Source organism: Cetorhinus maximus, chromosome 9, assembly GCF_964194155.1.
Source record: "Cetorhinus maximus chromosome 9, sCetMax3.hap1.1, whole genome shotgun sequence".
Taxonomy (NCBI): Eukaryota; Metazoa; Chordata; class Chondrichthyes; order Lamniformes; family Cetorhinidae; genus Cetorhinus; species Cetorhinus maximus.
This window is the reverse complement of record NC_135887.1, coordinates 8218863-8234296: the sequence shown is the minus strand read 5'-3', so window position 1 is coordinate 8234296 and position 15434 is coordinate 8218863. Positions and strand designations below refer to the sequence as shown.

The 15434-nt window shown below is 42.7% G+C and overlaps 1 protein-coding gene across 3 annotated transcripts in view; it reads right to left on the bottom strand.

The window, feature by feature from the left end:
- The window catches only part of LOC144684345 (coronin-6-like), a 326360-nt gene that overhangs the window by 47472 nt on the left and 263454 nt on the right, over positions 1-15434 (bottom strand). For all 3 annotated transcript variants that reach the window (XM_078548008.1, XM_078548009.1, XM_078548007.1), the window contains exon 4: positions 6431-6560. In XM_078548008.1, coding sequence (XP_078404134.1) covers positions 6431-6560 — 130 coding nt within the window. The remainder of the gene's footprint in view (positions 1-6430; positions 6561-15434) is intronic.

Here is a 15434-nt window from a genome sequence, read left to right as displayed (position 1 = left end):
ATCACAACTCATATCGTGAAGTTGAAGCAGTTGACAGAGCACTGCAACTTCGGAGACACACACAAGTAATATGCTGCAGTTTGTGGAGCTCAGCGCCATTTACTCGAAGTTAACATCGATTTGAAGTGCGTCATGGAAATAGCGCTAGCCATGGAAAGTGCTGCGAGAGACTCACAGGCTTTACAACATGTACAACACGGCGCTGTCCTTCATGTGGGGCGGGAGCCTATCGCCGGGAGTAGCGCAAAAACCAGAGACACAGCAGCGAAGCGAGAGGCAATCTCTGCTGTTAGAAATCGAAAAAGGCCTAGTAGATACATTTCAGCAGCGACTCCAAGGTTAATCTGTTATATATTTGGGGTGACCACATACCGGACACCTGCAGATTCAAGGAGGCAGAATGCCATTACTGCCATTAAAAAAGTTCATGTAATAAAGCAATGCAGGGCAAAATTGAAACAGCCCTATAAGGCAGCTACCCAATATGATTCAATTGAATAATGCAACAGAACCTGAAGCTGCCAATACCAACATTTGTTCCCCGTATAATGTCACAGCGGTAAACACCAAACCCATTACTGTCACACTCCAAGTTAATGGAGGTACCCAGCCACTGAACCTGGAGCGAACAATGGCTCAATTGAAGATATACACTGGAGAATCCACGTGGGTAAAAGGCATCGCCACAGTACTTGTGTCCTATAGACAGACAGCCCAGCTTCCAGTGACCATAGTGACAGATGAAGGACTTAGTCTTACAAAACATCAAGCTCAGCTGGAAATATTTCACTTGCGAACAGGTGGAGTTCCTGAACTGCTAAGGAAATATGACAGTGTATTTCGTGATGAACTAGGGAAGTTAAACGGCTTGCAAGCAAAAATATATGCGCATTCTCAGGCAACTCCCCGTTTCTCTAAGGCCAGACCTGTGCCTTATGCCTTATAGGAGAAGGTGGATGCAGAACTGTGCCAATTAGAAAAGCTGGACATCATTCAGCCTGTCCAATAGGGCCCATAGTCCCAGTGGTGAAACCTGACCAAACTATATGCATTTGTGAGGACTATATATTAACCGTGAGCAAGGCAGCCAAACTAGATAAATATCCTGGAAAAACTCAGCAGGTCTGACAGCATCTGCGGAGAGGAATACAGTCAATGTTTTGAGTCCGTATGACTCTTCATCAGAACGTCATACGGACTCGAAACGTTAACTGTGTTCCTCTCCGCAGATGCTGTCAGACCTGCTGAGTTTTTCCAGGTATTTTTGTTTTTGTTTTAAAAAAAAAAATCATCGTTGGTCGTGGAATTCACAACAAGAAGAAGCCTTTGTGAAAGTTAAGAAGCTATTACATTCATCACGTTTATCAGTACACTATGACCTATCGAAACATGTGATGCATCTCCTTATGGTGTGGGGGCTGTGTTACCACATAGAATGGAAGATGGGGATCAGAAAGGATAATTGGCTATGTCTCCAAAACACTCTCCACAGCCAAAAAGGATTATTCCCAACTAGAAAAGGAAGGTTTATTGGTGATATTCGGAGTGAAGATATTCCACCAGTACCTGCATGGATGATACTTCACCTTTGTGTTGGACCCTAAACCATTAATGGGTTTATTCAGTGAGGATAAGGCCATTCCACCAATAGCATCAGCAAGAATTCAATGTTGGGCTTTGATATTATCTGCTTATGAGTATACCTTTATGCACCGTCCTGGCTTGTATATTGCAAATGGGGACGCACTCAGTAATCTCCTGTTACCAGATAGCATAGTACATGCTCCAGTGCCACAAGTAGCTGTGTTTGTGCTGAATTTCTTGGATTCTTTGCCTGCGTGCATGAAGCAAATTAGGAATTGGGCAAACAGAGATCCAATTTTGTCAAAAGGCAGAGACCTTGTATTACACGGGTGGTCAAATTCACCAGTGTCTGAAGAGTTGAGACCATTCCATGCCCGAAAAACAGGGTTGAGTTGTCAAGACGGAATCCTGCTGTAGGGATCAAGAGCTGTCGTCCCTTCGCAAGGAAGGGAATAATTCTTGACAGGGTTTCACAGTGCGCATCCAGGTATATCAAAGATGAAAATGCTCACGCATTTTCTGGTGTCCAGGCATAGACAGTGACATTCAAAGCATGGCCAAGCACTGTCTCCATTGCCAGCAGCAACATGAAGTTGCCTGTTTCAGCTCCACCGCATAATAGCAGTGGCCTGGTCGACCTTGGTAGACTACATATTGATTATGTAGGATCATTCTTAAGTACCATGTTTTTATTGATCGTAGATGCGCACTCTAAATAGATGGATGTGAATGAAGTCAGATCATCGACATTGAGCGCACATGTCGAAAAGCCTACCGGAAGTCATCATTTCTGATAACGGTACAGTCTTTACCAGCACAGAGTTTCAGAGATTCATGGGTTTAAATGGAATCAGACATATTAAAACAGCCCCATACCATCCCTCATCAAATGGTTTAGCTGAGACAGCTGTGCAAACTTTCAAATCTGGAATGAAGAGGTTATCAGAAGGTACTCTAGAAACTCGACTTTCCCGCTTTCTTCTCGATTATCGTATAAGGCCTCATTCAACTACAGGTTCAATGCCGTCTGAATTATTGACACAACGTACAAGGTTAAATCTGGTTGTTCCAAACTTAAGAGGGGAAGGCAGAGAAGAATCAGAGTAATCAAAAATTGAATCACAATATTCATAGCAAAGCTCAAAGATTCACTGTAAGAGACACAGTTTTTGTGCAGAATTTTAGAAGGGGATCTTGTTGAGTCCTTTGTACAATTGTCTCAGAAACGGGTCCTTTGTCCTTCCAGGTGGAAGTGGAAGACCGAATTATTCGCAAACATGTGGATCATTTTAGGAATAGAGAGACATTCCAACAACCAGCTGTTCCGCCTGTGAGTAACGGTGAACCATTAATCCCTGAGGTGACAGACTGCGCTAGAATAGACAGGCCCAATGTCTCCGTAGAGTTGCCGAACCCTGAAATTCCACTTTCTAATGATGTACCTGGTGCTGCAGTTCATTAACATGTCAATCCAGTGGAAGAACCTCAAGTGGTAGAGCTACACCACTCTAACCAAATAAGGAAAAGCACCTCAGAGACTTCATTTTTAATCACCTGAGCTGTATATATACACATATGTTGTGGGATATTCAAATATTCTCTGTAAATAGAAACAGTAAAAAAATAACCAAAGGGGGAGGAAATGTAGTAACTGAAGGTACAGCCTTTCCTGTGGCCTATCAGGGAGGTCACGTGATTGCTCTTGGAGGCTCCGACCAATGAGGCCCAAGCGGGGGTAATCCGGGTGGGTGGGGCTTTCTCGTCAAGGCCCTGGTTCATGCACGTAGCATCTGAAAAGCTCTCTGCAATAAAGTTATCTGTTTCTGGTAGAAACCTGTCCAGAACGTCAGGTCATTACAAATGTAGAACCCTCGCTCACAAGTGGTAGTGGGGGCAACTAGCAGAGATGGGTTTAAGCCGGGTCTGGATAACCACGTGAGGGAGAAAGGCTTGAAGGATACATTGACAGGGTTAGATGAAGAAGGGTGGAAGGAGGCTTAGTGGAGTAAAGGCACAGACATGGGGCTGAATTTTACTTCCCGCAGGTGCCCATTAACGGCGCAATTGTCTCCGATTTTTCGTGGCTCGTCCAACCTTACGGGTTGGCGGACGGGCGAATCAGCCAGACGGACTTTGCATTTTTCATCAAGCCTCATCCAAGGGCGGGATGAGGTTTCCGTTATTAAATAAAATAAAAACCAGTGGACAGCATTTTTATCATCTGTATGTTCAGGTGCCTGATTGTGACGCTTGGGCATTTTTTTCCCCTGATTTTCAAAACTTTATTTCATGGTTTTCGGGCCTGCAGCTCCCTGAGGCAGCTCTCAGCCTCCAGGGAGCTTTCTCTCAGCGCTCGCCGGCGCCCGCAAAAACGTCATCGCCCGCCCTCTTCCCGTCCCCCACCCTGGCAGCGCTGAGCTATTCAGCGCGTGCTTCACGCCGGCTGGCCGCTAATTGGCCAGCCAGCGTGAGATCACGGTCAGAGGCCGATCGCGGTCAGTGGTCAGTTTCCCGACCGCTCCCAGGCCCGCCGATCGCGCCTGCCCGCCAAGCTGAAAATTCAGGCCATGGATCCGTTGGGCTGAATGGCCTGTTTCTGTGCGGTAAAGACTATGTAACATGTCAATGCAACTGGCTGTTATTGTTGGCATCATTTGCTGCCATATTGTGGCAGGCTCACTTCCTGGAAATACGAGGAACAAGCAGCGGTGAGACTCCCAATTATGCCAGAGTTGTGGAAAGTCTACAGGACGGTGGATGCTGCATCTCTGTGGTATTCTGAAGGTTGGCCCACAGCTTTCAGTACTTTTCTGTAGCTTTAATTCTAATTTTTAATTTGTAACATGAAGCCATTTTTAATCCAATAAGCACCATCGCCATTTCTTCGAGATCACCATATTCTTTATTTATCAAATTGGTCTTGCAAGTTAATTTATCAGTTGGAGACATTCATTGTCGGTAAGTGAAAATCATCAGATCTTCTTAACTTGATTTCATCACTATCGGATCGAACCTTACTTGGAGAAGTAATAGAAAAGCTGCCGTGTTGTTTGTCCTCAGACAGGTGAGTAAAGCTTCAGTTGGGTTATTGTCTTCATTTGCTAGTTTGGCATGGATTGAACTTGTGTGCCCACAGCCCTGACTGAAGGCAGAGATACTCCACGTCAGCACTGATTGTTGGATAGATCAGCACCAATTCAAGTCCTTCTAAACTAGTGCTGATCACCAAAATTGAACAGACTAACGTTTGTAGCTGTGAATACAAGCAACTGCATCCCAGCATATTCTGTGCAGCAGAATCACCTGTTGATACAGGTCGATCCACCACATTAAACAGAGGTTTTATTATATTTTCACGTGAAATGACTACAGTTGCTGGTAAAACACAGAGCGATGGAAATCCTGTTAATGACTGCATCCCTGGATTCGTCAGGTCTGCTTAATTCAAAACAAATCTTCTCAGAACATATTTGAATTAACAACTCTCCTGTTCTCTAAACGACACTTACCTTCCACAGTGATGCTCCACTTAATTGAACAGCAGCCATCAGTCATTTTGCTGCTGGTGCCCTTGATTAACCACCAGACACACAACCAACTTGGAAGTAACATTCCCATGGAGGAACGGGGGTGCGGGGAATTGGTAAGTACTAAAGGAAAGTGTAATTTCACTTAAGGTGGTCACTAATAAAAAATTAAAGACAAAAAACTTTGAAATTTATCTACAACGGATATTTTTGTTCCTCCCCTTCCCTAGCAGATTCAGACAGTAAAATGTTGAGAAATTTGCTTCAAGAAATAATAATAGTAAAGGGCATTTGCATAATTGATGTTTTCACCTAATGTGGAGGAATGGCAGGTAGCTCTGTATGGAAGAAAAGCTACTCCAAAGTAAAAGGAGGGCTTCAGAAACCGCAGCTCAAAACAGAAGGCTAATGATATTAATAATATCCTTACCGGCATTTTTGAAGAATCATTAGAAACTGGAGTCAGAGCCTGAAAATTGAACACTAACTTAACCTACCAACAGCCTTTAAAAGGATGACATACAAAAACACAGGCCAGTGAGCTGAACATGTGTTGTGGGTGAAAGATTTATAATATTTAAATTGCCAACACCCCTCCTGCGAACTGGCTGTTTGCCTGCCCATTGCCCCCACCCCTCCCCCTTTAAAACCAGAAGCAAGCAGACTGGGTTGGCTGGGGAGTCAAATAACATTTGAACATCCGGCTCGATCCACATACGCCTGTTCTTTTAGTGGGGTTAAAATTGCCCCAGTGACTCAGTGCACTATCCCCGCCTTGGGATACTGGGATGTTAGCTTTCCTGCCATTGGGAAACTGACCAAGACGAGGGGCACAATTGCAGCCGGAAAGGACTCACATTGTAAATTGCCGCCTTCTTGTTTGGAAATACCACTTCCCGCTCTCCTCGGGCTCAGGGCAAAATCTGATGTTTAATACAGCCCTAAGAAGTAGCATTTACTTGGGAGTAGCTTTCCTTCCATACAGAGTGAGCTGTGTGTAGCAATCTGCTGTTCCTCCATATTAAGTGAAAACATGAATCATGCAAAATGCACCCCCGCCTCCCCCTCCCCGGTATTATTATCTCTTAAAGCAGCAAATTTCTGAACATCTTATTGTCTAAAGCTGCTAGGAGAGAGGAACAACAAAAATATCCATTGTAGATAAGTTAAAGTTAAATCTTTCCATGTGTCAAATGAAAAGGGATCACAACCACCTTACGCCTTAATGAAACACTGGGAGGTAACAGCCACTTGCACTGCCTACAGGCAACTTCAATTTATCACAGCTTGAACAAGATGGTCCATGGTGATGATATTACCTGCACTAAGTAAAATATTCCGGGCAGTCGGATGCCACGAAATAATCCCGACCCTCTTCGAGTGTCCTTCCAAAACGACGATGGGATCTGTTATCGACCGGAGTGCTACGTGATCTGGGATCTGCCAAACCTGTGGGAAGATGAGCACAAAACGAGACTTAGTTAGAAATAGTTCACTTAATTTATCAGCTGGGCAATCTGGTGAATCCGACTGAAGAAAGACCAAATCCTAATCTCAGTGTCCTGTCCACGTCGAACGAGATAACCAAATATTTTAAGAGCTTAACAATTTACTTTTAGATATCAGGCAACAAACCCAAATCGCACCATACTTTAAACTGTGAGGGTATATTGATGGGAAATAATTTATCAAAACATTTTCAAAAATTACCTGTGAAAAATTACACAAACGCTTGCTCTTTCAGTTATATTTAAAAAACACACAATTTGCAGCTCGAAACACTTATTGTGAAAATGCAGCCGAAGTATTTCAAAGTCATGCTTGTTGAGTGACAATAGTCATTTCTGAAGGGTCACGGCGCCATCAGTTCTTTCATAAGATCAATTGAATAAATCAGCTCAATAATCCCGAAAAACAATGCCTTTTCTCCCAGCATCTAGGCCTTACGCTGTACTTACATTATAACCTGTTCACATTACAGTGTGTGTGAAGATGCTTTGATCTCCACTACTCTGCCAGATTTGAGGTATAAATCCATGGTCAGAAGCTAATTTGACTGAAGCAAAGTGGAGAAGCTCCCTGCTCCAGAGGTAGGTCGGGGCCTAACTCTGGATTTATACAACTCTAGTGCTGATGTGAAGAAAAAGTGCTTCACGCCAATGCTATAATTGTAATGTCATGTAAATGACAAAGATTTTGCCTCCAATACTCCAGTGTTTCATTAAGGCGTAAGGTGGCTGTACTCAGAAGTTCATTCTATGCATTGGCCAATCATAATGTGACGTATTTCCCGTTACCACACCTAAATTTCCCCTTGGAATATTGGTGACTCAACAACTTTAGATCTTAAACTCCCCCTCCCCCCATCCCCACCCCGTTTCTTCCCCGCCCCCCCCTCCCTTTTTTTTCAATAATTTATATAGATTCTTCTTTCCCCACCTATTTCCATTATTTTTAAATCTAAACTAAAACCTTGTTAGTCTTTCCACCCCACCCCCACTAGAGCTGTACTTTGAATCTCCTGTCTTCCATTCTTAATTAGCACTTTTCTCAGACAAATGTCACCACCTTCGACACCTCTTTGACCCTTTTGTCTGTGACATCTTTTGATTATCTGCTCATCTCCACAATCACCACACCCTCAATGTGTCTCTCCCCCCCCACCCCCCCCACCCACCTTAAACCAATTTATATTTCTCCCTTCTTCTAACTATGCTTCAGTTCTGCCGAAGGGCCATGAAGGCTCGAAACGTTAACTGATTTCTTCTCCGCCGATGCTGCCAGACCTGCTGAGTTTTTCCAGGTAATTCTGTTTTTGTTTTGGATTTCCAGCATCCGCAGTAGCTTTTAGCTTTTTGTTTTTAAATTTCCCCTTTCTCACTTTGAATCATGTCCTGTCTACTCAATGACCAATCATCTGCTGCTATAAAGTTTATAGAATGAGCATTCGCAATTTGGCCAAACAAGCCCATTCATTCCACAACCTAAGTACCATCCACCTTGCCACTGATTCGTCTCAGTCTATTAATCCCCTGGGGGAAGGTTCCGTTAAAATACTCCCTGATCACCAAAAATATTCAAACAAAACTCCAGGATATTCATCCATCCCTCATCTCCACTATTCAGCCTTAGTCTGACTTCAATAGGTAATACTGCTTCCTGACCTCAGTGGCACAGAAACAAGTGTCGTGTGTAGTATTTGATAATTAGAGTATAACCATCTATAACTATCTGAAATATTCTAGCTCAATCCCCAGTCAAACATTAGCCAACTGCCTTTTTTTGAGGAGGTACATGATACAGCACCAATGTTTCTGTTTATAATCTGCTCACTATGTCCAAGATCCTGTGGAAAAATAGTTTTTGTAAAAAAATCTAATCTTAAATCAGGCTTTTAAAATTTTAAGCCCATATCCTTCAGTTCAGTACTCTGAGTCAGCATCAAATTGCCTGCTTCCGTTTACAATATCTATGCCTCTCGGCATCTTGTACCTGGATCACTGATCATCTTTATTCTGCCAGTCGCTTCTCATCTTTAACTTTCCTGAATCTACTCTTGTGCATCAATATCTTTTTGAAAGGGTGGAGCCTAAAAAGATGTGAACAATATTGCAACCGCTGTCTCAGCAGTGATATACTCAACACTGGAATAAATTTGATCTATTGTTTAATGCCATAGTATTGAACTAGTTTTGTTGATGTACTTACATTGATTGGAAGCTTTTAGTGAATAATCACGTCCAAATCTTTTCCTCCCCCACTATTACACATCCTTCCATCATGTACATTTACTGTTTCCTATTTCACTTGTGGTTTTCTTACACTTAGACTATGGAATAGCAGATGGAATTACTGCAATTATGCGCTTAATTGATCCAGATCTTTCCAGCCCTGTTATCTCCCTGATACTTGACACTTGATGTTATCGGCCGATTTTATAATGATACAAGAGATGCTCTCGCCAAAGTAATTTATGAATAGTAGGAACAGGAGAAGAGATCCCTGCCAAACAGAGCTTTTCCTATTCATGATCACTTTACTTCTTGTCCTGCTGAGCAGGTTTGTGATCCATTGATTTCCTTCCTTAAACTCTCACGTAGAACTTTACCCCAAAAATTCAAGTAAATTGTATTCACTAAAAAACACTCATCTATTAGCATGGCATCTTTACAAAGAATTCCATTATATCAGTGATAGCTTCCTTGTTACATGCTGACCGCTGTGCCTGGTTTCTGTGGTCTTTTGAAGAGCATCAGTAACATTATTTACATTGATATCAGCATTTTTACCATTATAGATGTTGGGCTATTGATCCATTATATTTTGGTTCAGGTTTCATTCCTTTCTGGAATATTGGAATATATTGCTCATCTTCAGGTTTTCAACGCTCCTAAGAATAGTTACCAGATGTAGTTTATTATAGATGCAATACTGCTTAATGACCTTGTGGATTTAGCTTTATATTTTCTATCAGTCGCAAATTTAAATGACAGAACCTTTCTTATAACTTCTACTTTCTTTGCCAATGCTAGCTAAAAATAATAATAGTATTACACCCGCACTAGAGTTGCATTTCATCTGTTATTAAAGTGCAGGCAGTGTGGGGACTACATCCCCAAGTAGCCTCATGTAGCTTCTCTCCAGATTCAGTCAAGCCCCAGGCTCCAGATTTATGCTGCATCTATAGCGTCAACCCTATGCTTCACATTGACACCAAGGTCACAGTCTAAATGTACCTATACAAATTTGCTTCCAAATTCTCTCAATGGAGATGTGCACCCTACCGCCATCCCTGTAATTCCACCCCCCACCCCGCCTCCACCCCGCTGACAACATAGCCTCCAACTGTCCAGGAGCACTGCCACATGAGATCGGCCATTATCTCAGAGCAGAAATATTTTTTGCTTCTGTTGATATCCACATTTCTGGTTGCTTCTTCCTTTTAATTATCCCCAACTGGATATTGTAGATCTCCCATTCCTGTTCTCCTGCATTCTTTTAAACTATTTTTTTAATATATAAATGGTTAGGAGGTAAATTTTCATCTCCTTATTTAGCAATTGCATTTTTGGTCTTAATGTGTTGTGCTTTTGTTCCTTAGAGGTTCCACCTTAAAATAGCTGCCTGCGTCCTTTCCATTATTCTAGTCCCACTTCCTACAAAGTCCTTTCTGAAGCCGTTGTAAAATTTGCTCTTCCAAAGTGTGCTCTCAATGTTTCAGCCTTATATGGAACATCAGATTTAACTGGAAGGGTCAGGGGAATCCAAATGCTCAGTCACTTCCAGGTTACCAATCAATGCTGATGAAGAAAGAAGAGAATGAAAGCATGTGGCATTAACATAATATCTAATGGGAAACTTTCCAAAACGCTTCACAGCATTGGCAATGGCATAGTGGTATTGTCGCTGGACTAGTAATCTGGAGACCCAGGGTAATGCTCTGGGGACCTGGGATCGACCTGGGTTCGAATTCAATAAAAGAAATCTGGAATTAAAAATCTAATGATGACTATGAAACCCATCTGGTTCACTAATGCCCTTTAGGGAAGGAAATCTGCTGTCCTTACCTGGTCTGGCCTACATGTGACTCTTAAAAGAAAATGCCCTGTGAACAAGGGCAATTAGGGATGGGCAATAAATGCTGGCCTAGCCAGCGACGCACACATCCCATGAACGAATTAAAAAAACATACAAATTAATTATTTGAAGGGCGATTATTGTTCTTACGCAAGGCAATGTAAAACTTTGCTTCATATGTTGTACTGAGCAATTGTTTACACTTTCACTCCTATATGGTTGTCTCTGATCTGACCATTTTACCTCCAGGACACTGAAGTTATCTCGAATTATCACATTATGACTTCAAAAGGAGACTTGCTACCTTAGGTTATTTTCTTCAAAAAACATAGAAACATAGAAACTAGGAGCAGGAGTAGGCCATTCAGCCCTTTGAGCCTGTACCTCCATTCATTATGATCATGGCTGATCATCCAACTCAATAGCCTGCTCCCACTTTCTCCCCATATCCTTTGATCCCTTTCACCCCAAGAGCTACATCTAACTCCTTCTTGAAAACATGCAATGTTTTGACCTCAACTACTTTCTGTGGTAGCGAATTCCACAGACTCACCACTCTCTGGGTGAAGAAATTTCTCCTCATCTCAGTCCTAAATGGTCTACCCCGTTTCCTCAGACTGTGACCCCTGGTTCTGGACTCCCCCACCATCGGGAACATCCTTCCTGCATCTACTCTGTCTAGTCCTGTTAGTATTTTATAGGTTTCTATGAGATCCCCCTCATTCTTCTGAACTCTAGCAAATATAATCCTAACTGACTCAATCTCTCCTCATGTCAGTCCTGCCATCCCGGGAATCAGTCTGGTAAACCTTCGCTGCACTCCCTCTATAGCAAGAACATCCTTCCTCAGATAAGGAGACCAAAACTGCACACAATATTCCAGGTGTGGTCTCACCAAGACCCTATATAATTGTAGCAAGACACCCCTGCTCCTCTCGCTATGAAGGCCAACATACCATTTGCCTTCTTTACCGCCTGCTGCACCTGCATGCTTACCTTCAGTGATTGGTGTGCGAGGACACCCAGGTCTCGTTGCACATTCCCCTCTATCAATTTATAGCCATTCAGATAATAATCTGCCTTCCTGTTTTTGCTACCAAAGTGGATAACCTCACATTTATCCACGTTATACTGCATCTGCCATGCATTTGCCCACTCACTCAGCTTGTCCAAATCACACTGAAGCATCTCTGCATCCTCCTCACAGCTCACCCTCCCACCCAGCTTTGTGTCATCTGCAAATTTGGAGATAACACTGATGATAAAGATCCTTAATGCATATTACCCAAGCTCCTCGTTTTAAGAATTGTTCTAATATACTCAAAGTAACAATAAGTGCAAGGGACATTTAACTGGTACCATCTATTTAAAATTCAAATTCACTCAATTCAAATTATTGTATAATTCAAACCCTTAAGCATGAAAAATGACTTATCTGGAGTAGAATACAATGGTTTTCATTTTGCTTCTTGTAGGTCAAAAAACAGAACAGCAATTTTACGACTGAACACAACTAACTAGTTATTATACTGTCAATGCTAATTGTAAATATGCAATCCACAACACATGATTAGAGTTTAGTACTAAAATGGTCCTCTGTTTATTAGAGACAATTATTCTGTGCATCAGTCTGTACAAAGTGATAAGACAATCTCTATAAAAGGAAGGAGATAATGAAATGGCTTTTGAAAGATTTACAATTCCTACAGTATCTCTTAAATGAGGGGAGAATAAAGGAAGACTTGTATGAAATGACCTGCCTTGAACCAGTTCTGGCCTATGCAGCTTTATTTATTTAGACTGTCTCTTGCTGCGGTTCAGCTGATGAACCCAAATGATTGCATCTCTTCAGTTTTATGATCGGTATGAAGTAATTCAGTAAAACAAAGCCATTTTGTGAATGAAACAAAACACTCAGGTCCTTTAAAAAAAATCTATAACCCAATCAAGCTATTGGTGGCACCTATTTATTTCACTATTAGAGTCAGGCTATCCAAAAGGTTTCACTGCAGGACCACAAGAAGAAACAAGTGTTGTCCATGAGGTGAATGAGAGCTGGACAACAACAAAAATAGCTTGCTTTCTAATTTAAGAGCGGCAGATCCCAGTGACCTTTTCTCGATGGGAACTCCCCGATTTTCTTTAGATTTTTATTTTTTGTATTCATCTGAAATTTTGGATGTTTAGTTCCATGCACTCCAGTGGCCCATTCTAGTTGGCAACTATTAAATGCTCTGATAAAGTCCGTATGGGCTTATGCCATGTTTTCTATGTGGAGTTCCTTCTTTAACTTATCGTATAAGCGGAAAGGCCAAGATAAGGATTACGTCGGAAATATTGCACCGAAACAGGCCATTGGCCCAGTCAGTCCGAGCTGGTGTTTTTCTTCAGTTGAGCCTCTTCCCATCTTTCCTCAACTAAATCTACCATTGTAAACCTCTATAAATTTCTCCATCAGATACTTGTCCAACTTCCCCTTAAATACATCTACACTATTCGCCTCACCCACACTCTGTCATAAGCGAGTTCCACATTTTTACCACTCTTTGGGTAAAGAAGTTTCTGCTGAACTCCCTGGGCAGCATTTTGCCCTCGTCGGGCGGGCGCTGTGGGCAGGCCCAGGAGAGGCCAGGAAGCCGACCGCCGCCCGCAATCGGGCCCGGGCGTGGATTTCACGCTGGTGGGCCAATTAACGGCCAGCCAGCGTGAAACACGCGCTCCAGCGTTCAGCGCTGCCGGGGTGGGGGTGGGAGGAGTGCAAGCGCGGAAGTGTGCGCATGCGCACAGTAAAAGCTCCCCGAGCCTCAGAGCTGCCTCAGGGAGCTGAAGAACTTTGAAACTAAAAAATAAAGAATTTTAAAATGTTAATAACATGTCCCCACACGAGCAGGGGCATGTCAGAAATTAGTTTTATTTATTTATTTTTTTTAATCACTGATCGAAACTTCATCCCGCCCGTGGATGAGGTTTCACAAAAAATCCAAAGGCCGCCTGGCCTTTTCGCCTGCCCACCAACCAGGCAGCAAAAAGTTTCATTTAGTTAGAACTTTAATGTCCCTAACGGGCCGGTTAATTGTCGGCGGGCGCGTTGCCGACTACCGTGTGCGCCCACCGACCGAAATATCGCGCAAGTGCACAATGACGTCGGGACGCTCCCCTGACGTCATCGCGCGTCATTTTACGCTCGTTCGGGTCGGTGTGCGCCCGCCCAACAAACGCAGTATTCTGCACCCTGTTAGACTTCTTGGTCATTATTAATGGCCTCTAGTTATGCTCTTCCCCACAAGAGGAAACATTCTCTCTATCAAAACCTTTCATAATTCTAAAAGGTCACCCCTCAGCCCTTTTTTTTTAAGAGAAAGTAGAACCAGCCTATCAATCCTTTCTTGATATGCATGACCACATATTTCAGGTATCACCCTTGCAAATCTTTGCAACCTCCCCAGTGCCTCTTCTTCCTTTTTATAATATGGCAACCAGAATGGCACACAGTACTACAACCAAGGTCCGGTGTAGGTTTGGCATAACTTCCCTACTTTTCAATTCTATCCCTCTAGAATTAAAGCCTAGTGCTTGGTTTGCTTTTTTATAGCCTTGCTAAACTATGGAGTAACACTTATTGACTGATGTATTTGTACTCCGAGATCCATTTGTTACTGTATCCCACATTGACTTGCAATTTTCAAGTAATAAGCCACCTCTCTATTCTTCCTACCAAAATATATTACCTCACATCTATCTGTATTGACGTTCCTAAGGGAGGGAAAACTACCAGGTAAATCAGTGTAATCCAGTATTGCACACTACCTGGTCAATAGGTTAAGATAATTGTCTTTCAATGGCAAAGGTTTGCTTAGTTTTCCTCAACTAGTCAAGGCCACAAAACAAACTGGGACCTAATCTGAGCCAAAAATTCAATGTGACAAGTGATACTGGGCCCTCTCCTGCACCATTTAGCCTTTACTTACAAACGATTTGACAACATTTATTTCAAACACCTACTGCCTCCACCACAGATGTAAAGTGGTAGCCTTATGTACCATCTACAAGATGCACCTGCAGTAACTCACCAAGGCTCCTTCAGCAACACCTTCCAAACCCGCAACCTCTATCAACTAAAAGAATAAAGGCAGATGCATGGGAATACCAGCACCTGGAAGTTCCCCTCCAAGTCACACACCACCCCAATTATATCACCATTCCTTCACTGTTGCTGGGTCAAAATCCTGGAACTCCCTTCCTAACAGCGCTGTGAGTGTACCTGCACTGGATGGACTGCAGCGGTCAAGAAGGCAGCTCACCATCACCTTCTCAAGGGCAATTAGGGATGGACAACAAATGTTGGCTTAGCCAGTGATGCCCACATCCCTTGAAAGAATAAATTAAAAAAGAGGCTGGGCTGGATTGGCGTTGGGAGGGGGTGTGGGCTGCAGTAGGGGAGATCATCTGGCAATCTCCTCGACCAAGGAATGTTGAAGAGACAAAATATACCAAAATAACAAGGAGATAAAATGAAGTGGATTAAAGAGAAGCTAATCTAAATAGGAGCTGTAGTTCAGTCATGGAATATATGAGGTTTGGGATCAAACTCACTGTTGGTTCATCTCTAAATACCAATGGAGCAGACCTTGGTGTAGCTCCAGCTTTCATCATATTTATCCACAATGAGCAGGTTATGATAAACAAACCTCTGGTTAACTTCTTAAAAATCAGTCTGTACCAATATGAAATGCTCATCTTTCACAG